This window comes from Hemiscyllium ocellatum, chromosome 5 (assembly GCF_020745735.1).
Source record: "Hemiscyllium ocellatum isolate sHemOce1 chromosome 5, sHemOce1.pat.X.cur, whole genome shotgun sequence".
In the NCBI taxonomy this organism is placed as follows: domain Eukaryota; kingdom Metazoa; phylum Chordata; class Chondrichthyes; order Orectolobiformes; family Hemiscylliidae; genus Hemiscyllium; species Hemiscyllium ocellatum.
Window position 1 is genome coordinate 92,130,540 of NC_083405.1, and position 22,404 is coordinate 92,152,943.

The 22,404-nt window shown below is 43.9% G+C and overlaps 1 protein-coding gene across 2 annotated transcripts in view; it reads right to left on the reverse strand.

Annotated features, from left to right (window-relative positions):
• Positions 1–636: 636 nt before the first annotated feature.
• Positions 637–22,404, reverse strand: part of nebl (nebulette) — a 332,169-nt gene continuing 310,401 nt past the window's right edge. The window contains exons 6-7 of one of the 2 annotated variants that reach the window (XM_060825573.1): positions 10,679–10,794; positions 637–1,820 (exon numbers count right to left, since the gene is read on the reverse strand). In XM_060825573.1, coding sequence (XP_060681556.1) covers positions 1,644–1,820; positions 10,679–10,794 — 293 coding nt within the window. In that variant the 3' untranslated portion in view covers positions 637–1,643. Of the gene's footprint in view, positions 1,821–10,669; positions 10,795–22,404 lie in introns of both variants that reach the window. The other variant, XM_060825572.1, reaches the window with a different exon arrangement.

The window sequence follows — 22,404 nt, forward strand, 5'->3', positions numbered from 1 at the left end:
AATTACCTTCACAGCATTGGCAAACTCATTCAAATGACTCTCTATTACATTACCCAAGTAATTAATGAATATTGTGAACGGTTGTGATCATGAACCACTAGTTACTATTCAAGCATATAGCTATTATCCAGACAGTCTTCTACCAGCTAAACAATCGCCTAAATAAATCAGTAATTCACCTTTGATTCTAATGGTTTTTTTTGTTTATATTTTTAGTTAAGTCAATTATACCTAACTTTAACAAATTCTGTCCCCTGTCTACAATTTTAGGCATTTCCTCAAAAAAATCAATTAGTATGTTAGACATGAGCTATACTTTACAAATGCATGTTAGCTCTCTCAAATCAGCTCACATTTCTGAGAGCTCAGGCCTTAATTGTAGATTTCAATCATTTCCTTACATCAGCAGATCTATGATTTTCTGATTTCTCACTCAACTTTAATTAAGTAGCAATAGCTAACATCTCAGAATTATACACTGTAGACATCTGCACAAAAATGCCAGCTCAATACATGTGCTCAGTACCCACAATGCTGCCCATCTGCTGAGTTTCTCCAGGATTTTTTGTTTTATTTTATGTAAAGTGCAACAGCTTTCTTGCTTTGAAATAAATATTGACCACCAGTCAAAAGAACATACTTCAGTTTCTTTATTTAACCCTTTATGGCACTAATCACTGCATTGTTGTGCCAGTCGTACAGAACTGTTCGTTCACCCAGATAAAAGTTAATGAGAGTTACCTTATAACCAATTCAGTAAACTGTCTTTATTGGCTAATGAACATTTTAGACAAAGCATGCATAACCAATAATTAAATCAAGCAAAGCAAAGCAAAACAAAACAAACTGAACCAAACTAGATGACACTTGTATATTAGGACCTAAGTTTCTAATAATGCAATTAACTCCAAAGTTAAAAAGGCAATAATTTTTTCTGGAATAAAACATCACAGAGCGACCTGTACAGGGACAATTCATCTCAGTGTTAAGAAAGTGCTTGAAATATCCACAGTGCATAGGAAGAAAGACAGAGTTCCACTAAGGAAATACTTCAAGTTATACAGCTGACATTAGTAATCTTGTGCATCTCACAGGCAAAATACAAATGTGCACTAGTTAGTATTAAATCTCTCCAATATTAACCCACAACCAGTTGTAACACACATTACCTCCAGGTTAAGTATTTTGAACTTAAAACACTGCAAAACAGAAATCTGCAAATACTTTAGAAGCAAACTAAGCAAAATTGCACACAGCAATTGATTCTATCACACTTGTGATACAGTAAATGATCAGAGCTGATCATAAGTTGTAACACAAATCCAACAGCTGACAATGTTTCAGTTTCACTGTTAGAGACTAGCACAATCAATGTTGATATGTCAACATTATTAAGAGCCTTACTGACTGCAGGAAACCTTGGTCTATTATATTGTCTTCCTACTGAATAAGATTGGTCAGTTTGGAAGAACAGTCCCTTAGAAAGTCCTAAGAATACATCAGTAATACAATAATGAAAAGCTACTTAGATAGTAAATAGGATTTTAATATACTTAACAGATTCATTTCTCTCTCTTGACATTTTAATTACCATTTAGTGTAATAAAAATAAAGGATTAAGCACGAATGGTGAGAAACTGGATTCAGTGAAGGGATTCAACATAGTTTGCTGGAAGCATTCCAGTTTTTCCAGTTCTCTGGACAGTGCCGTACATCCAGCCTTCATCAATTGCTTGTACATTGATGATGTAGTCACCATCCTTGAAGGAAACCTCATCCTCGTCAGCCGCAGTGTAATCATACATCGCTCGGAACGTCCTCTGTGAATGAAAAGGCACATCATTATTGCAAGGATTTATCCCATGCAGACTCTCTTTTAGATATAGCTAGCAATTACACTTCAGGTAAACAAACATGTTAAAGACACTTTAAATTAAATGGTTCAAGGTGACAAGAAGGAGTTTCAAAGTCTCAATGACGGAGACAATAATGAATATAAACTTACCCAAATCAAATTTTGTAAAGTGGTGTGTAGCAGCAGCTGGACTTAGAATCAGTGAATAGAACAATGATTGGTAAAGGCATTTATTTACATACTTCGCAAAAGGTCTCAAACGGATTGCTCTACTTCTTACAATAGCGTGATTAAATGTAAAGTGTAAATTTATATAGAAAATCCATGATTATTATTTATAAAGAGTTCCATATAAAAACATGAATATTTCTACATTTTTCACATAGTTAGAATTATGTCCTGTTCTTAGCTATGATATATTATTGATTTTATATTTCATTATGCAGTGAATAGCATTATGAGTTCAGTTGAATCAAAAACAGGAAAAAATGTATTAGAAAAATAAAATGGATTCATATCATATTTTTCAAAAATTCCATGAGTCACTATTAGCTCTAACAATGAAAAACAAAGTTAAGCAAAATTATCAAATTATGTGAAGAAAACAATTATAGTTTCATCCCACTGAGGTAATACTGAACAAGTCAAGATGCTAGATCAAAACCTAGCTTGAGAGATCATATGCTTTGTTTTGTCTGGTGAGCCAGCACATTAGAGATGTATGTACTCACAAGAGGCTGCAGCCAGTCTTTTATAACTGAAGTTTATTACACAAAAGGAAAAGAAACCTGAAACCACACTACCTAAATATATTTGGAAAAACACAGCAAAACAACGGGTTGAACTTTCCTAGAACTTGGCTAAGTGGCAATTTCAGGTAATTTTATGGAGGGTTTTACTTTGAGCTCTAGAGTATTTTCTCACGTAATTTTACAGAGCATACTTAACTAAGTATTGCTGCTGCAATATCCTGCACTCAGCAGCAGCTAAAGTGCTCACTGCTTCCAGATGCATTCCTACCACGAGCCCCATATCTACATCCCAATGATACACCAGTTCAAACGCTGTAGGCAACAAGAACTGCCTCCCACAGGTGCAGCGCATTAAGAATTGCCCCAGAGATCATTGATAGAGGTGAGGTGACATCCCACTTTACGGAAAGGGACCTGGAAGTGCTGGTATATGCAATGGCAAACAGAAGGGCCTTCCTCGTTTCTCAGGACCACCTGAGGTGAACATGACCCCAGACCCTGCAGTCTGGTCTGACCTGTGTCAATGTGGTATCTACAGTGTGGAGGAGCATCCAACAAGGCTGCAAGAAGGTTGATGAACTGCTGCATTGCACAAGAGTCAGTGCTTCCATCTTCTCCCTGCCACCTCAGCCTCACTCTCACTCTGCCACTGCACACATCTCCCACCAAAGCTCATGGTCTACCGCTCCCTCATGGTCAATCACTTTCACCAACCTCATTCCTCCCAAACTACTAACCTACATGTCCACTGTGCTTCCTACTCAGGACTCTGTCACCATTCCTCTGATTACACCAGCAGTACTAGCCACTTCCATCTCACTCAATCCCTCGGTCTTGTCTAATTCCAGGAGGAAGTGGTCCATTATGGGTCAGGTAGGGCATGCTTGAAATAGCAGGGTGCCCAGGATGCATCTGGTCAAGCCCTATAAGGTGCGAGCCCTTGCCTTAGTGGGAGAGGAACAGCATCACTAACATTGTGCTACTGAGGCCACCACGTCTCAGCAAATAATTGATCGCCATTGTCAAGTGCCAGTTTCACAATTCCTCCCTCTCTAGTCTCCTACACAGCACAAGTGACATCTACATTGCACCACCCTGAAGAAAGCAGCCCCTCTGGGCATCATCACCTCCGCCACCCCAGAGGAAGAAGCTACAGGCACCCAGAGGCTGCACAAAGAAGGCTGTTTCCTGCACCCTTCACTAGCTCTAATCCAGGCACCTTGGTAGGCACTTTAACTAGATTAGAGTCAGGAGCACAATCTGGTGAGCACATCAATGGCACATCTCCACAGCTGGCAGAGGATGAAACATTCCTAGGCCTGATGGAGACCATGCCCTGCTCAGCCCAAAGCAAGAGAGGATCCCTTGCCATTTGGCCGGTGCTAACTTTGTCAAATTGCACAAGTTTAACAGAGACACTCAAGAACCTGAATGCTGGTTGAATTGTTCATACTGAGCTACCTCCAGCATGTGTCCGTGTAGCTGGATCTATAGACAGGCTGGTCTGCCAGAAGTGTAGATGGCACAAAGCTGGGTGGGAGAGTAAACTGAGGAGGATGCAGAGATGTTTCACTGTGATTTGGATATGCTAAGAGAGCTGGCAAGTGCATGGCAGAGTGTAGCATTATTAGTTAAATAAAACATTATGCACTTTGGTAGCAATCAGAATGTACAATGAGACCTGGGTGTCCATGTACACAAGTCGCTGAAGGTAAGTTCAGGTTCTGCAGACACTCAAGGTGGTAAATGGTAACAAAAACAGAAATTGCACAAGAAACTTAGGAAGTCTGGCAGATCTGTGGAGAGAAAGCAGAGTTAACGTTCTGAGCCCAGTGAACCTTCATCAGAGTTGATAGTGGTTAGGAAAAGATGTTACACATGGTGAAGATAGCGGATGTAGGGTGTGGAGCGGTGGTGAAGGTATAAGTGGATAGGTGGAGACACAGAGGTAAAAATAATGATTGCAGATGCTGGAAACCATATTCTGGATCAGTGGTGCTGGAAGAGCACAGCAGTTCAGGCAGCATCCAAGGAGCAGCGAATTCGACGTTTTGGGCAAAAGTCCTTCATCAGGAATAAGGGCAGAGAGCCTGAAGCATGGAGAGCTAAGCTAGAGGAGGGTGGGGGTGGGGAGAAAGTAGCATAGAGTACAATAGGTGAGTGGGGAGGGGATGAAGGTGATAGGTCAGGGAGGAGAGGGTGGAGTGGAAAAGGAGATAGGCAGGTAGGACAAGTCCAGACAAGTCATGGGGACGGTGCTGAGCTGGAAGTTTGGAACTAGGGTGAGGTGGGGGAAGGGGAAATGAGGAAACTGTTGAAGTCCACATTGATGCCCTGGAGTTGAAGTGTTCCGAGGCGGAAGATGAGGCGTTCTTCCTCCAGGTGTCTGGTGGTGAGGGAGTGGCGGTGAAGGAGGCCCAGGACCTCCATGTCCTCGGCAGACTGGGAGGGGAAGTTGAAATGTTGGGCTACGGGGTGGTGTGGTTGATTGGTGCGGGTGTCCCAGAGATGTTCCCTAAAGCGCTCTGCTAGGAAGCGCTCAGTCTCCCCAATGTAGAGGAGATCGCATCGGGAGCAACAGATACAATAAATGATATTAGTGGATGTGCAGGTAAAACTTTGATGGATGTGGAAGGCTCCTTTAGGACCTTGGATGGAGGTGAGGGAGGAGGTGTGGGCACAGGTTTTACAGTTCCTGCAGTGGCAGGGGAAGGTGCCAGGATGGGAGGGTGGGTTGTAGGGGGGCATGGACCTGACCAGGTAGTCACAGAGGGAACGGTCTTTGCGGAAGGCGGAAAGGGGTGGGGAGTGAAATATTTCCCAGGTGGTGGGGTCTTTTTAGAGATGACGGAAATGTCGGCGGATGATTTGGTTTATGCGAAGGTTGGTAGGGGGGGAAGGTGAGCATCAGGGGCGTCCTGTCCTTGTTATGGTTAGAGGGGTGGGGTCTGAGGGCGGAGGTACGGGATGTGGACGAAATGCGTTGGAGGGCATCTTTAACCACGTGGGAAGGGAAATTGCGGTCTCTAAAGAAGGAAGCTATCTGGTGTCTTCTGTGGTGGAAATGGTCCTCCTGGAGGCAGATACAGCAGAGGCAGAGGAATTGGGAATACGGGATGGCATTTTTGCAAGAGGTAGGGTGGGAAGAGGTGTAATCCAAGTAGCTGTGGGAGTCAGTGGGTTTGTAAAAAATGTCAGTGTCAAGTCGGTCCAGGAAGGGGAGGGAGGTGTCAGAGATGGTCCAGGCAAATTTGAGGTCAGGGTGGAATGTGTTAGTGAAGGTGATGAATTGCTCAACCTCCTCGCGGGAGCACGAGGTGGCGCCAATGCAGTCATCAATGTAGCGGAGGAAGAGGTGGGGAGTGGTGCCGGTGTAATTACGGAAGATCAACTGTTCTACGTAGCCAACAAAGAGATAAGCATAGCTGGGGCCCATACGGGTGCCCATGGCTGCACCATTGATCTGGAGGAAGTGGGAGGATTCAAAGGAGAAATTGTTAAGGGTGAGGACCAGGTCGGCCAAACGAATGAGAGTGTGGGTGGAAGGGTACTGTTGGGGATGTCTGGAGAGGAAAAAATGGAGGGCTTGGAGGCCCTGGTCATGGCGGATGGAGTTGTACAGGGATTGGATATCCATGGTGAAGATGAGGCATTGGGGGCTGGGGAAACGGAAGTCTTGGAGGAGGTGGAGGGCGTGGGTGGTGTCTCGAACGTTTTTGGGGGGGGATCCTGGACTAGGAGGGATAGGACAGTGTCGAGGTAGGTAGAGATGAGTTCAGTGGGGCAGGAGCATGCTGAGACAATGGGTCGGCCAGGGTGGTCAGGCTTGTGAATCTTGGGAAGGAGGTAGAACCGGGCAGTGCGGGGTTCCCGGACTATGAGGTTTGAAGCTGTGGGTGGGAGATCTCTGTGGTGATGAGGTTCTGTATGGTCTGGGAGATGACAGGAAGAGGTGTCCTCGAGTTGGCGTTTGGCTTCAGCGGTGTAGAGGCCAGTGCGCCAGACTACCGCTGTGCCCCTTTTATCTGCTGGCTTGATGGTGAGGTTGGGATTGGAGCAGGGGGCTTGGAGAACTGTGCGTTGTGAGGGTGAGAGGTTAGAGTGGGGGAGGGGGGTAGACAGGTTGAGGCGGTTAATGTCCTGGCGGCAGTTGGAAATGAAGAGGTCGAGGGCAGGTAATAGGCCAGCGCGGGGTGTCCAGGTGGATGCAGTGTGTTGAAGGTGGGCGAGGGGTCCTTGGAAGGTGGGCGGGAATCCTGATTGTGAAAGTAAGCTCGGAGGCGGAGGCGACAGAAGAATTGTTCGACGTCGCGGCGTGTATTAAATTTATTGATGCATAGACGGAGGGGGATGAAGGTGAGTCCTTTGCTGAGGACTGATCATTCGTCCTCAGTGAAGGGAAGGTCTGGAGGGATGGTGAAAACTCAGCAGGGCTGGGAGCTGGGATCTGGTGTGGGTGTGGAGCTGGGAGTGGGGGCGGAACCTGTAACTGGAGTGGGTGTGATGGTAGGGGGAATAGGGGTAGAGTCATGAGCAGGGGTAGTGTTCCCCTCGGGGTTCTGGGGGTGGATAGTGACAGTGGGGTCTGTGGGGGGGGGGGCATGTCAGCAAAATGCAGGTGAATGGCGCTGGTGGGGGCGGAAGTGGTGGCAGACACGGCAGTAGGGATGGCGGAAGTCACTGAGCATGTGGCATCAGCGATGATGTGATGGGCGGAAGTGATGTCACATGTGATGCATGAGGAATTGTGAGGGACAGAAGTGGTTGTGGGAGTGGCCATGATGGGGGCGGAAGTGACATCATCAATCAGCGTGGGGGTGGCAGCTGCATCGGCCGCATGGCTAATGGAGTCCAAATAGTTGCAGAGGCAGTGGGAATCTTCTGGAATGTTTGAGGAGCGCTGGTTATGGAGGTGGGTAGATAAAAGTTTGTTGTACTTACAGTTTTTGATGTTTGAGATGGAGTTGAAATACTTTTTGTTGAGAGTATGAATTCTCCTGAGGATGTAGTACAGAGTGGGTCCTTTGCAATTCTGAGAAAGTGTAGCCCTCAGCTGAGGCAGGGCTGACTGTAGAGAGGTTAGGTGCCAGCGCATTGCTGCAAGCGTGGAGCGGAACATCTTGAAGGAGAACTGTTGCTGGTGTTTTTGAATATGTAGTCTGTACTGTTTGTCCTGTTCAGGTCCGAACTCTGCTGGTTTAAAGGTGGTTCGGAGTCCGTGTGGGATGAATTGGTTACGGAGGCAGGCACTGAGGAAGCAAATGTGGCTGTGGTACCGAGTTTGTTTCACGACATGGTTGAAGAGCTTCAGGGCAGAGGAAATGACCGGGAGTTGCAGTGAGAGAGGGACTTCCTGACACTTTTGTAGAGAGAGGAGGAAATCTTCTTCAAGGCAGGCATCCTTGCAAGAGGATTCGCAGTAGGATTAAAATCAACGAGGTAAAAACAATGACTGCAGATGCTGGAAACCAGATTCTGGATTAGTGATGCTAGCAGAGCAGGCCAGACAGAGAGAGAGAGGACAATAAACAGGCAGACAAAGAAATGAATGTTAGTATGGCAGGGAGAGACACCTGCGATGGCAAGGCTATGTATGAGGAGAGGCTGAATCAGTTAGGATTCTATTCACAGGAGTTCAGAAGAATGAGAAAGGATCTCATAGAAACCTATAAAATTATAACAGGACTAGACGCAGGATGTTCCCAATGACAGGGGAGTCCAGAACAGGCTGGTCACCATGTAAGTATACAGGGTAAGCGATTTAGAATGTTGATGAGGAGAAATCTATATACCTGGAGAGTGGTGAGCCTGTGGGATACCCTATCCTGCCAACAGAAGACAGTTGAGGCCAAAATATTATATGACGTCAGGAAAAGAGCTAGATGCAGCGATTGGGGTGAAAGGGATCAAAGGATATGGAGGAAAAGCATGAGTTGAATGATCAGCCATGGTCACAATGAATGATGGAGCAGGCTCAATGGGCCAAATGGCCTACTCCTATGTTTCCATGCACAAAGACCTCCACTCCACCATTGTATTCACTGGTGCTCAGACCAACAGCAAGGCAACAGGGAATGAGTGACCATGGCCTCACGTCAGATGCCCCTTTTCCCGACAAGGCGACAGGGCAATGACAGTAGGCAATCAGACATAGGCAATCCACACACAGCCCAGCCCTGCATCAGCTGCCCAACACCCCTGAAGACACCACCTCTTGTGACATACTACAGGTGCTCAGCCACTTCCAACCTGCCTGTGACCCCCAAGCTAGCAAATGTTCAAGCCTTCGAGGGTGAGACAACATCTGATCAGATCCCCAACTGACTTACTGCAAATCAACAAGGCTTGTTTGTGATAGTGCCTCACTCCCCAGACTGTAGCAAGACAGACCACATGACACTGACTGTATCTGAGATCAGACAATGCCCTTGACTGGCTGTAGTTGGATCTCCTAACTGATGATAGTCCTCTGGACCTGACTGAGGATGAATCCCTTTAGATATTGAGACATGGCCACTTGGTTGAAGCACATCCCGTGTGTTCACTTTGTAAGCTGGTGCCACGTGGTGCAGGTGTGACACTGGCATGGCCCAGTGCACTAAAAGGCAAGACAACACAAAAATACTGTCAGCCTTTAAGTTCTGAATTAAATAGCTATGCACAAAAAGACAAAGCGATGTTCAGATGCGACGAGCATCCAGGATGCGTAAAGTGGAGTGAGCACAAAGAAAGCTAGCTCAGAGGTGCACATGGCTCTTTTCATGAGATGTGTAGATGCCATTATGTGCAAGGTTACAATAAAAGGTGTTGGTGACCTTCAGAGTGCAGTATTGAAGAGGTGAACTGTATTCAAAGCAAGTATGGGGTGCCATTTTGATGAACTGGTGAGGTTGGTGCATGTCCAACGTCAATTTCTCTGGATGGAGGAGGCAGACAGTCTCTGCCCATGGAATGTGGCCTGAGATGCTGCAGACTGCAACGTGAAGGCCCAGAAAGATGCTGTAAGCTTCAGCCACTGGCGAACTATTCGGAATTTCATGTGGATTGTGGGAGGAAACCAGAGCACTCGGAGGAAACCCACGCAGACACGGGGAGAATGTGCAAACTCCACACAGAGAGTCGTCTGAGGCAGGAATTGAACCCATGTCTCTGGCACTGTGAGGCAGCAGTGCTAACCACTGTGCCACCATGCCGCCCATTTCTCAGGTCTAAAGCTTAGGTTACTGTTGGGATTTCAAAGCAATAAAATAATTTCAAAAATCAGATGTCATTTTCATTGCAGGATTGCATGTATTTGCTTTTTAATCATTTTTCAAAATCAATAATTTTAAATATAGTGTATATCACTTTGGCTCTAAAGAGAGGGAGCACTTCAGCGACATGGATATTCTATTAGCAGTCCACCCTCTTTTGCTTTTTCTGTTTGTTGAAAGTCTCTGAACAATTGGCCATATCCTTCTTAGCATAAAAACAGAATTCCAACAAGCCAAGATTAATGGTCGACCACATTTGTATTTTGTTTGGACACTGCCATGAGGATATAGGAGAAAGTGAGGACTGCAGATGCTGGAGATCAGAGCTGAAAAATGTGTTGCTGGAAAAGCGCAGCAGGCCAGTCAGCATCCAAGGAGCAGGAGAATCGACGTTTCGGGCATAAGCCCTTCTTCATTCCTGAAGAAGGGCTTATGCCCGAAACGTTGATTCTCTTGCTCCTTGGATGCTGCCTGACTTGCTGCGCTTTTCCAGCAAAACATTTTTCAGCCATGAGGATACAGACAGGTTTACAATCTTGCTCCCCTTTAATGAAGGGGTGGTTCAGGAAAGGGCTGCCGAACTCGAAAGATTAACTCTGTTTTTATGCTATGGATGCTGCTGGATCTGCTGAGTTTCTCCTGCCATTTCAGTTTTTGATTGTCAGATCTCCAGCATCCATAGTTAATCAAATTAAAAGGAACAAATGATCAAGCTAACGATAAATAAAGTGTAAGACAAAACCCACAGTATGAGCCTGCTTTGTGTCCTTATGACTCACTAGTCAGTGGAAATACTGTGATCTACTCACCATATTAACGGCATGAGGAAGAGATTGCTGCGGCCTCACAGAACCAATGCTGGACTGATGCATGTAGCCATATCCAGTAGAATGAGGGGAATGCATTTGCTGGTAAGCTCCAGGAAGCACAGCAGCTAATTGATAATAAAACAAAGAGTCAAGACCTAAACTAAAACACTGCAATTTATATATCTTATTTAATTCTGGTTTTGCATGTATCTGCACATATTGTAAAATCTGTTTTCTGATTAAGATTCAAATGCCCTGCTCAAAATACCAGTTAGCTCTTAGGATAAAACTAAATTAAAACCTTGAGAGCAATTTTGTTCTACATCAAAGACTTGAAATTCTGACTAAGCCCAAGGTGGGAATAAACCAAATGCCCAGATTCTCATCCAGACCCCCATTAAGGATTTTTTTTAAAAAAAACATTTGTCTTTGAGAGCTTTGCTACCTTCTCCACATTCTCTTCAAATTCCCAGCATATCCATTTATATTGATTAGTGAAACTTGCCGGCAGGAAGCTCACTCGTTTTGGAATCAGCCACATTAAATAATAAATGGATTTTGATGCTCAAATTTGAGTGCTCTACACGGACTCGAAGGCTAAGGTACACCATGATTGTTCAGGAGTAAAATAAATTCCCAGCTTGCTAGCCAAGTTTCAGAACTCCAGATTTAAGATAATACAATTTTTACATATCATTCAGAAACAGATGTAGGATTATTTAATGTACATTCACATTGATCCAATGTTTTTTTCACGGAGTTCCTAGCTGGGCATAAAATTAGTAAAATCTAATACAGCTCCATGGTACTGAAGGAGATTAGATGCAAACGCTTGACTAACGCAGGAAGCCTGGGTAAAATGCAAACTCATTTCTACCTTAGTGTGTCCAAGTAACTTGTACTTCCTGAATGATCCATGGAAGTCAGATGAAGTCGAAAATGTAAAAGGAGCTTGACACATCACATTTATTGCTTCCTGAATGAGCCCAAGTCTTTCATTCTGTCTGGAAATCAATTCCATGTGTTGTTCATGTTTTTCTCAAGAAATACAACATTGAGGTACTTCTCAAGCCATTCTTTCATAAGAACAAATCCATTTACCCATTCATGCGTCTAATTTTCACAGTTTATACATGCTGATGTCTTATGTAGGACATTCTCAAAAGTCTTCTGAAAGTTCAAATAAAATGCATCCAACAGTTCTCCTTCTTCAGTGTGATTAGTTATATCCTAGAAAAATTCCAGTAGATTTATCAAGCATGATTTCTTATCCACCTCCAACCTGTCATGATCATCAAGACTTTATACTTAATCAAGTTTTTTTAAACTCTTCTAAATTCCAACAGATACAAGTCTACATTTTGTAAACTTTTCCTGATACGACAACCTGCCTATTCCCAAGTATCAGTCTAGTAAACCTTCTAATATATTTGCATTCTTTAAATAAGGTGACCAATATGCTTAAGGCAGATGTAAATAGATTCATGATAAGCAAGGGAATAAAACGTATACATGAGTAAGCATGAATTCAGAGCTATCAGATCAGAAACAATCTTATTGAACATTTATAAGTTCACCCGTCCTCTTTAAAAATTATTGTTACCTACCAAGCCACCAACATTCTCCCAAGGAGAACTGTATTGATTAATATTGCTCTCAGGTCAAGCCAATAAAAAGAGTCATCACAGTCACCAAAAGGAGTAATATTATGTGGAAATTATAACAAAGAGTCCATTCAGTCTCCAGTCTCCTTGCATAACCTTAGAGTGTTTTGCCCCTCATATTTATCTTACATTCTCTGAACTGCTTCTGTGCCACTGGCCTCAACTACTCTCTCTGGGAGATAAAAACCTCTTAATTAAAAGATAAGCCAAAAGAGATCAGACTTCTCCGTTATCTGTGGTTTGCCTACTCCTCTGATCTCTAGAGAAACCATATCGGACCACTACTTTGTATCCCTCACATGCCTCAACTCCATAATCACGTTCAGCTCATTCTACACCAGCCCCTGAAAATGATAACACTTTCACATTAGCCATTGTCAGACTGTTTGTTATCTAGTCTTTGAAGAACCGAAACTTTCCCCAGGTCAGATTAAAGTGCTGATTTTAAACCTCTCTAACCTTTCCACTGATTACATGCCTCTTCTGCCTCAGGGTAAACAGTTTGTTCCCAAAAAGAAACTAAAGATGCTGGAAGTCAGAAACAGAAGTGGAAATTGCTGGAAAAACTCAGGTCTGACAGTGTCTGTGGAAGCTCAGTTGCTGCTCACAATGTGGTCTACTCTGCACTGAGGAAATGAAGCACAGACTGGGTGACCAATTAGCAGATCACCTGCACTGTCCACAACACTGATCCTGAGCTCCCAGTTGCCTGCCATTTTAACACATCATTGTGTTCTCTGTCTCAGGCTTGCTACAGTGCTCCAGCAAAGTTCAGTACAAGTTAGAAAAACAACATCTCATTTTCTGCTTAGAGCCCTGCAACCTCTGGACTCGATATAGAGTTTAATAATTTTAGGGCTGAATACCTTCTCCCATGTCCTTATCCTAACCCTCCCACACCAGGCCTTGTCATCACATGGGCTGCTACCACAAACAACCCATTGTCAGCTACTAACAGTCCCCTTTAACAGCTATTCATTTAGCCAAGTTGACCACAAACCCCTCCTTTGTTTGCCTGACTGTGTTTCTCTCTCTCAGAGTTCCATCACCACCTATCATTTACTCCTTTCCTCACTTCGTCTTTAACCTATATACCAATCCTTTCCTAGCTACTGTCAGGTCTAAAGGAGGGCCACTGGACTTGAAATATTAGCTCTGCTTTATCTCTACAAATTCTGCCAGACATGCTGAGTTCTTCTAACAATTTCTGAGTTTGTTCCCAATGTAACTTACCTCACTGTAGTTTACATTTGCATTGCTATATTGATTTTGTAAAGCTCTATAAAATTACCTAAAATATTGTCTTTCTTGGTAGAAAAGTTCATATGCATCCAGTATTCAATTAAGATCTAGCCACTGACAACAGGGATCAGAGTCGAGAGTTTAGTGCTGGAAAGGCACAGCAGGTCAGGCAGCATCCGAGGAACAGGAGAGTCAACATTTTGGGCAAAAGCCCTTCATCAGGAATGAGGCTGTCAGCCAAGGGGGTGGTGAGATAAATTGGGAAGCTTGTAGAGAGAGGAGGAGAACTTCTTCAAGGTAGGCATTCTTGGAAAAGGCTTCACAGTAACATTAAAATCAACTAGACAAAAGTGAGGACTGCAAATGCTGGAGATTAGAGTTGAGAGTATGGTGCTGGAAAAGCACAGCAGGCCAGGTTCCTCGGTTGCTGCCTGACCTGCTGTGCATTTCCAGCACCACACTCTTGACTCTAACCTCCAGCATTTGCAGTCCTCGCTTCCGTCTAATTGACAATAGGGATCAATCAATCTTGCATGTTTTCGCTGCACTTCCTTCAGTGCCTTCCTTTTATCTCCATGTTCAGAATGGGTCAATGTATTCAAAGTGCAATGGCTTGAATACAAGAAAGGCAATGCTGAGGCTGTGTTAGGTTCTGGTTAGACTGCATTTCGAATATTGTGAGCAGTTTTAGGATCTGTGTCTGTGGTGATGTCAGTGCAGGAGAAAGAGAGAGAAAGAAAGAAAAAAACTGACACTGCCTTTGCTGTTTGAATTCATGTGTCACTGGACATCAGAGTGCATCTGTGAAAATTAACAAACAGTGAAATTCACAACTGACCTTGGAGGAACTGTCAGGCGAAGTTCACAGCACAGAATCAGCTAAGTTAATTGTTTTAAGTGGACTACAGAAAGTCTGCAGTAGTGGGTAGAGTGGGTTCTTTCTTGATTATATGTTTTTGGAGATAGGTCTCTTGATTAAACTTAAAATATAAACCATAACTATTAATTTAACCTGAGGCAGTGTTTGTAGAGGAATAAGACGGTGTTGTCTTCTGGGTCTGTAGATTGTAAAGGAGCAAAAATGGTCTTTAGTAGAGCGATTAGACTTACTTAGATTAGACTTACAGTGTGGAAACAGGCCCTTCGGCCCAACAAGTCCACACCGACCCGCCGAAGCGCAACCCACACATACCCCTACATTTACCCCTTACCTAACACTACGGGCAATTTAGCTTGGCCAATTCACCTGACCCGCACATCTTTGGACTGTGGGAGGAAACCGGAGCACCCGGAGGAAACCCACGCAGACACGGGGAGAACGTGCAAACTCCACACAGTCAGTCGCCTGAGTCGGGAATTGAACCTGGATCTACAGGCGCTGTGAGGCAGCAGTGCTAACCACTGTGCCACCGTGCCGCCCGATATATGCTTCTTGTCAGATGTGGGAGTTTCAAGAGAGTTTAAGGGTTACTGCAGACTATATCTGCATAAATGCTGTTGGTTACGAATCTTATCAGATCAAGTGGATCAGTTGGAGAGACAGTTAGAAGCAATGAGGAGTTTGCAACAGCAACAGTATGTGATGGATGGCAGTTATAGGAAGGAGGGAAAAGTCTCAGATACAGTCACATAGATGGGTTAACTCCAAGAAAGGTAAGAGAGGTAGGCAGCTAATGCAGGAGTCTTTTGTGGCTATACGTATTTCAAACAGGTGTGCTGTTTTGGAAAATGTAGGGGGTGATGGATTCTCAGGGGAGCGTAGCACGAACAGCCAAGGTTCTGGTATTGAGACTGGCTCTAATGCAATGAGGGGTACATGGGTTCCAAGAAATCAATTGTGTTAAGGGATTCTCTAGTCCGAGGTACAGACAGACGTTTCTGTGGCCAGCAGTGAAAAAAAACAGAATGGTGTGTTGCTTCCCTGGTGCCAGGATCAAGGATGTCTCAGAGAGGGTGCAGAATGTTCTCATGAGGAGAGGGGCCAGCAACAGGTCATTGTCCACATTGGAACCAATGACATAGAAAGGGAAAAGGTTGAGATTCTGAAGGGAGATTACAGGGAGTCAGGCTGAAATTTAAAAGGGAGGTCCTCGAGAGTAGTAATATCTGGATTACTCCCGGTGCTACAAGCTAGTGAGGGCAGGAATAGGAGGATAGGGCAGGTGAATGCATGGCTGAGGAGCTGGTGTACGGGCGAAGGATTCACATTTTTGGATCATTGGAATCTCTTTTGGGGTAGAAGTGACCTGTCCAAGAAGGACAGATTGCACCTAAATTGAAAGGGGACTAATATACTGGCAGGGAATATTGCTGGAGCTGTTCGGGAAGATTTAAACTAGTAAAGTGAGGGGGGGGGGGGCAGGGAGATAACGATAGAGGTCACTCTGAGACTGGTACACTTGAGAACAGAAGAGAATCAAACAGTCAGGGCAAGCAGGGACAAGGTAGGACTAATAAATTAAACTGCATTTATTTCAATGCAAGGGGCCTAACTGGGAAGGCAGATGAACTCAGGGCATGGTTAGGAACATGGGGAATGGGATATCATAGCAATTACAGAAACATGGCTCAGGGATGGGCGGGACTGGCAGCTTAATGTTCCAGGATACAAATGCTATAGGAAGGATAGAAAGGGAGGCAAGAGAAGAGGGGGAGTGGCATTTTTGATAAGGGATAGTATTACAGCTGTACTGAGGGAGGATATTCCCGGAAATACATCCAGGGAAGTTATTTGGGTGGAACTGAGAAATAAGAAAGGGATGTTCACCTTATTGGGATTGTATTATAGACCTCCTAATAGTCAGAGGGAAATTGAGAAACCAACTTGTAAGGTGATCTCAGCTATCTGTAAGAATGATAGGGTAGTTATGGTAAGGGATTTTAACTTTCCAAACATCGACTGGGACTGCCTTGGTGTTAAAGCTTTAGATGGAGAGGAATTTGTAAAATGTGTACAAGAAAATTTTCTGATTCAGTAAGTAGATGTACCTACCAGAGAAAGTGCAAAACTTGACCTACTCTTGGGAATTAAGGCAGGGCAGCTGATTGAGATGTCAGTGGGGGAGCACTTTGGGACCAGCGACCATAATTCTATTAGATTTAAAATAGTGATGGAAAAGGATAGACCAGATCTAAAAGTTGATAGATCGAGTGAATCCTTAGAAGAGTATAAAGGCACTAGGGAGTCTACTTAAGAGGGATATCAGGAGGGCAAAAAGGAGGCATGAGATAGCTTTGGCAAATAAAATTAAGGAGAATCCAAAGGATTTTTACAAATACATTAAGGACAAAAGGGCAACTAGGGAGAGAATAGGGTCCCTCAAAGATCAGCAAGGCAGCCTTTGTGTGGAGCCACAGAAAATGGGCGATACTAAATGAGTATTTTTCATCAGTATTTACTGTGGAAATGGTTATGGAAGATATAGACTGTAGTGAAATAGATGGTGACACCTTGCAAAATGTCCATGTTACACAGGAGGAAGTGCTGGATGTCTTGAAATGCATAAAGGTGGATAAATCCCCAGGAACTGATCAGGTGTACCCTAGAACTCTGTGGGAGGCTAGAAAAGTGATTGCTGGGCCTCTTGCTGAGATATTTTTATCACGGATAGTCACAGGTAAGGTGCCAGAAGACTGGAGGTTGGCTAATGTGGTGCCACTGTTTAAGAAGGGTGGCAAGGACAAGCAGGGAACTACAGACCAGTGAGCCTGACCTCGGTGGTGGGCAAGTTGTTGGAAGGAATCCCGACAGGATGTACATGTATTTGGAAAGGCAAGGACTGATTCGGGATAGTCAACATGGCTTTGTGCATGGGAAATCATGTCTCACAAGCTTGATTGAGTTTTTTTGAAGAAGTAACAAAGAAGATTGATGAGGGCAGAGCAGTAGATGTGATCTATATGGACTTCAGTAAGGCGTTCAACAAGGTTCCCCATGGGAGACTGATTAGCAAGGTTAGATCTCATGGAATACAGGGAGAACGAGCCATTTGGATACAGAACTGGCTTAAAGGTAGTAGACAGAGGGTGGTGCTTTTCAGACTGGAGGCTTGTGACTAGTGGAGTGCCACAAGGATCGGTGCTGGGCCCTCTACTTTTTGTCATTTACAGAAATGATTTGGATGCAAACACAAGAGGAACGGTTAGTAAGTTTGCAGATGACACCAAAATTGGAGGTGTTGTGGAGAGCGAAGAGGGTTACCTCAGATTACAACAGGATCTTGACCAGATGGGCCAATGGGCTGAGAAGTGGCAGAGGGAGTTTAATTCAGATAAATGTGAGGTGCTGCATTTTAGGAAAGCAAATCTTAGCAGGACTTATACACTTAATGGTAAGGTCCTGGGGATTGTTGCTAAATAAAGAGACGTTGGAGTGCTGGTTCATAGCTCCTTGAAAGTGGATTCACAGGTAGATAGGATAGTGAAGAAGGCATTAGGTATGCTCTTTGTTGTTGGTCAGATTGTTGAGTACAGGATTTGGGAGGTCATGTTGCAGCAGTACAGGACATTGGTTAGGCCCCTGTTGGAATATTGCGTGCAATTCCAGTCTCCTTCCTATGGGAAAGATGTTGTGAAACTTGAAAAGGTTCAGAAAAGATTTACAAGGATGTTGCCAGGGTTGGAGGATTTGGGCTCTGGGGAGAGGCTGAACAGGCTGGGGCTGCTTTCCCTGGGGTGTCGAAGGCTGAGGGGTGATCTTATAGAGGTTTACAAAATTATGAGGGGCATGGATAGGATAAATAGACAAAGTATTTTCCCCAGGGTCGGGGAGTCCAGAATTAGAAGGGTTTAGGGTGATAGGGGAAAGATATAAAAGAGACCTAAGGGGCAACTTTTTCACACAGAGGGCGGTACATGTATGGAATGAGCTGCCAGAGGATGTGATGGAGGCTGGTACAATTGCAACATTTAAGAGGCATTTAGATGTATATATGAATAGAAAGGGTTTAGAGCGATATTGGCCGGGTGCTGGCAGGTGGGACTAGATTGGGTTGGGATATCTGGTTGGCATGAACAGGTTGGACCAAAGGCCCTGTTTCCATGCTGTACATCTCTACGACTCTAAGTATGCGCTGACATTAGAATAGGTCCAGAGGAGCTTTACAAGAATGATCCTGGGGAGTGTTGAAGATTCTGTGTCTGTACTAATGAAATACTGAGACGGCTGGACAGAGTGCACGCAGAGAAGATGTTTCCACAAATGGGACTGACCTAGGTCTCAAAGGCATACCCTCAGAATGAAGGAACGATCCTTTAGAACGGAGACGAGGAAGAACTTCTTCAGTCAGAGGGTGGATAATCTGTGGAACTCATTGCTGCAGAAGGCAGTGGAGGCCAAGTTATTGAGTGTATTTAAGAGAGATAGAAATGTTCTTGATTGGCAAGGGGATCAAGGGTTACAGGGAGAAGACAGGAGAATGGAATTGAGAAATGGATCCGCCATGATCACATGGCAGAGCAGGATTGATGGACCAAATTGCTTGATCCTGTTCCTATATCTCATGGTCTTACACAGTTCAATCAGGGTTTCAGCTGAGTTCTGTAGCTGAATATTCATAAGAACATAAGTATAGGGACAGGAGTAGATCACTTAATGCAACAAGTTTACTGTACCATTCAGCACGATACATTGGTATTATTTTATCTTTTTGGCTTGACAGCAACTTCCTATTAGGTATCTCAGAAATTTCCTGAACAAGTGTAGTTGCAACCTGAGTGGTAGGGTATTGTCTCCTTGGGGTAATCACCTTAACCAGTCTGGTTTAGTTTTAACTTAGATGTTAACTGACAATTAATATCAAACTAGTACACTCACCACAGCGTTGCCTCTATCAGAGTTTACTTACCTACCAATCAGGCCTCTGTTTTGACACTTTACATTGATATTCTTGCAATTTTCTTGCTGAGTGCAAGACAAAAATCTTTGACGAAATGTGTCCTTTTTACAGCAGTACTCAAGTTCCATACTACTAAATGAGTAATCAAACTGTACAAAAAAGCAGATAATTCAAAATTGTAGATGGGAGCTACCAAATTTGATCTCCCTGACAGTCAATATTTACAATTTGTCATGACTTCGCCGTGTCACAAAGCTCCTCCTTTTGTTTTCTAAAAGCTGTACCTTATCTCAAGGAGCCTCTGTCATTGATATTTTTTTCAGAGGAGCAATGAACCGGGCCAGGCTCCAATCAGTCTGGTCTGGTACCAAGATGAAAAGGATTTTGAGAGGCCTTTTGTTTATATGTAAACAGGCCAAAGTGGTCATGCTTTAGAAGTGACCTATACAAAGAAAGGGGAGTGGTCAGCTCTTTAGCTAGCTGATCTGACCAGTTTTAGTTCAGTCTTGAGCTGGTTGGAAGTTCAACAGGGAGCTGTGTGGAAACAAGCTCTCTCTGTTTTCTGCCCTTCAATTTCAACCTGTATGCATGTGTTCCATTTATACCGGGTTTTAAAGGGAGTTTGCTTATCGGGACTGTTGTGCATATTCGGAACAGCATAATTAAGTCTAATTCGATAGGGTGAGTTCTGTAGGGATTCTTTATTCTGTGCTTTGTGTTTCATTGTGTAATTTTGTGAATAAATTTCTGTCTGTTTTAAAATCTAGTAGTCAACCTAGCTAACTTACTCCGGTTAATTTTCACTGTACACTTACCGAAACAAATTGCAAAGTTATGGTCTGGGGTTGCATGCTTAAGAATGTTTTGAGTGGTCTGATCTAGTCCATAACAGCAATTTGCAATGATGGCAAAATCATTAGCACTGGCAACCATTGTTTTGAATTGAAAGCAACCTCTGGTGTCTTACACACAGTTAAAAGCAGAAATCCAGAGGCATTATGAGTACTCGCAGATGAAAATCCATGAAATCACTTGGCTTTGTGAGAGATTCCATTCATTACACTCTTGAACTTGCTGTAAAAACCCTTGAAAGGGTTGCATGTACTTTGAATGAAACGTAACTGGATTTTTAATGCCATATTAAAAATATAGATTCTGAAATTACTTAAAAGATGAGTTTGCTCCAGGCATTTCAATTTTTATCTTAATTTCACTCTATGACAAAGTTTATTTTACTCTCAGTAATATGAATAAAATGAAAATAATGGTCAGCCATCTGTGAAAATTGTTCACCATAATAGGCTGCTGACATTTTTATTATTGGCTACCAGAAATCCCCTATGGCTTGTGCTAGACTGAAATTAACTTTCGGTGCAGTGAAATACATGTCACAGAAATATAAAAGAATTGACTCAACTCTGTAAGGTCAGTGGTCATCACTTTGCTGTTGACTGTGAAAGCTGCACATGACAAAAACAATAATGCATGTTTAGGGCAGAATATTAATGTACAAAGCGTGTGGGCTGAATTTTCCCATTTTTTGAACAAAGTGTTTCTTTTTCACAGAGATTCATGGTGCCGGATTCACAATGGCCCAAGTTAATTTTCTCCAAGCAATCTTCCATTCCTTATCTCATTACACACCAGACACAGCCAGCTTGGCCCCAGATAATGGCCCAGGTTAGAGGGTGACAGCAGTGTCGAGAAAAGTTCTATAATCTTCTCCTTCCCACAAGATTAAGTACCATTAATTTCTCTCTCTTCCATCACACTCACTCTAACTCTGCTACTGCATAGGCCTCTCACCATGACACATGCAAGACAACTTTCACTAATACATGCATCATATCCAATCTATGGCTCATATCCACCTCATCCTCTCAAACTATTAACTTTTCCCACCAAGAGTCCCTCTCCCAGGCCAAGTGCAGTCATTCTGAGGATTACAGGTACATCAGACAGCATGCGTGGAGATATCAATCAGGCTGCTGCCTGCTGTCCTGCAAAGGCAGTCAGGGAGGTGGGGGGTGGGATGGGAGAGGGAGAGTGTTTAGGGAAGAGAGACGCTAGTCAGTCCTGGGGCTTTGGGCACTAACAGGCAGTGGCCCAGTCTGTCGTGTCCTGGAGAAAGTGGGAAGCAAAAGTATAGGGTTGGGATTCATTAGACTGTGCCACTGTGGGGTTGATTACAGTGGAAGGGAACAATTCATGACTGAGGGGTGGGATCTAACAGAACACAGGAGGGGACAGTGAGCTGAGAAAGGAAGAGTTATCATAAGTGAGAAACAGTCTGGCATCAACAGGGTGAGAATGTACAGTCAACAAAGTCATGGCAATTTATAATGCCCTAGGCTTTGCAATAATTGGGATTATAGAGTCAGAGAGTCAGAGATGTACAGCATGGAAACAGACCCTTCGGTCCAACTCATCCATGCTGACCAGATATCCTGACCCAATTTAGTCCCACCTGCCAGCACCTGTCACATATCCCTCCAAACCCTTCCTATTGATATACCCATCCAGATGCCTTTTAAATGTTGCAATTGTACCAGCCTCCAGCACTACCTCTGGCAGCTCATTCCATACACGTACCATCCCCTGCGTGAAAAAGTTGCTCCTTAGGTCTCCTTTATAGCTTTCCCCTCTCACCCTAAATCTATGCCCTCTAGTTCTGGACTTCCCCACCCCAGGGAATGAACTTGGTCCATTTATCCTATCCATGGCCCTCATGATTTTATAAACCTCTATAAGGTCACCCCTCGGCTTTCGACGCTCCAAGGAAAACAGCCCCAGCCTAAACAACCTCTCAGTATAGGTCAAATCCTCCAACCCGGCAACATACTTGTCAATCTTTTCTGAACCCTTTCAAGTTTCACAACATCATTCCGATAGGAAGGAGACCAGAATTGTATGCAATATTCCAGAAGTGACCTAACCAATGTCCTTACAGCTGCAACAAGACCTCCTAACTCCTGGACTCAATATTCTGACC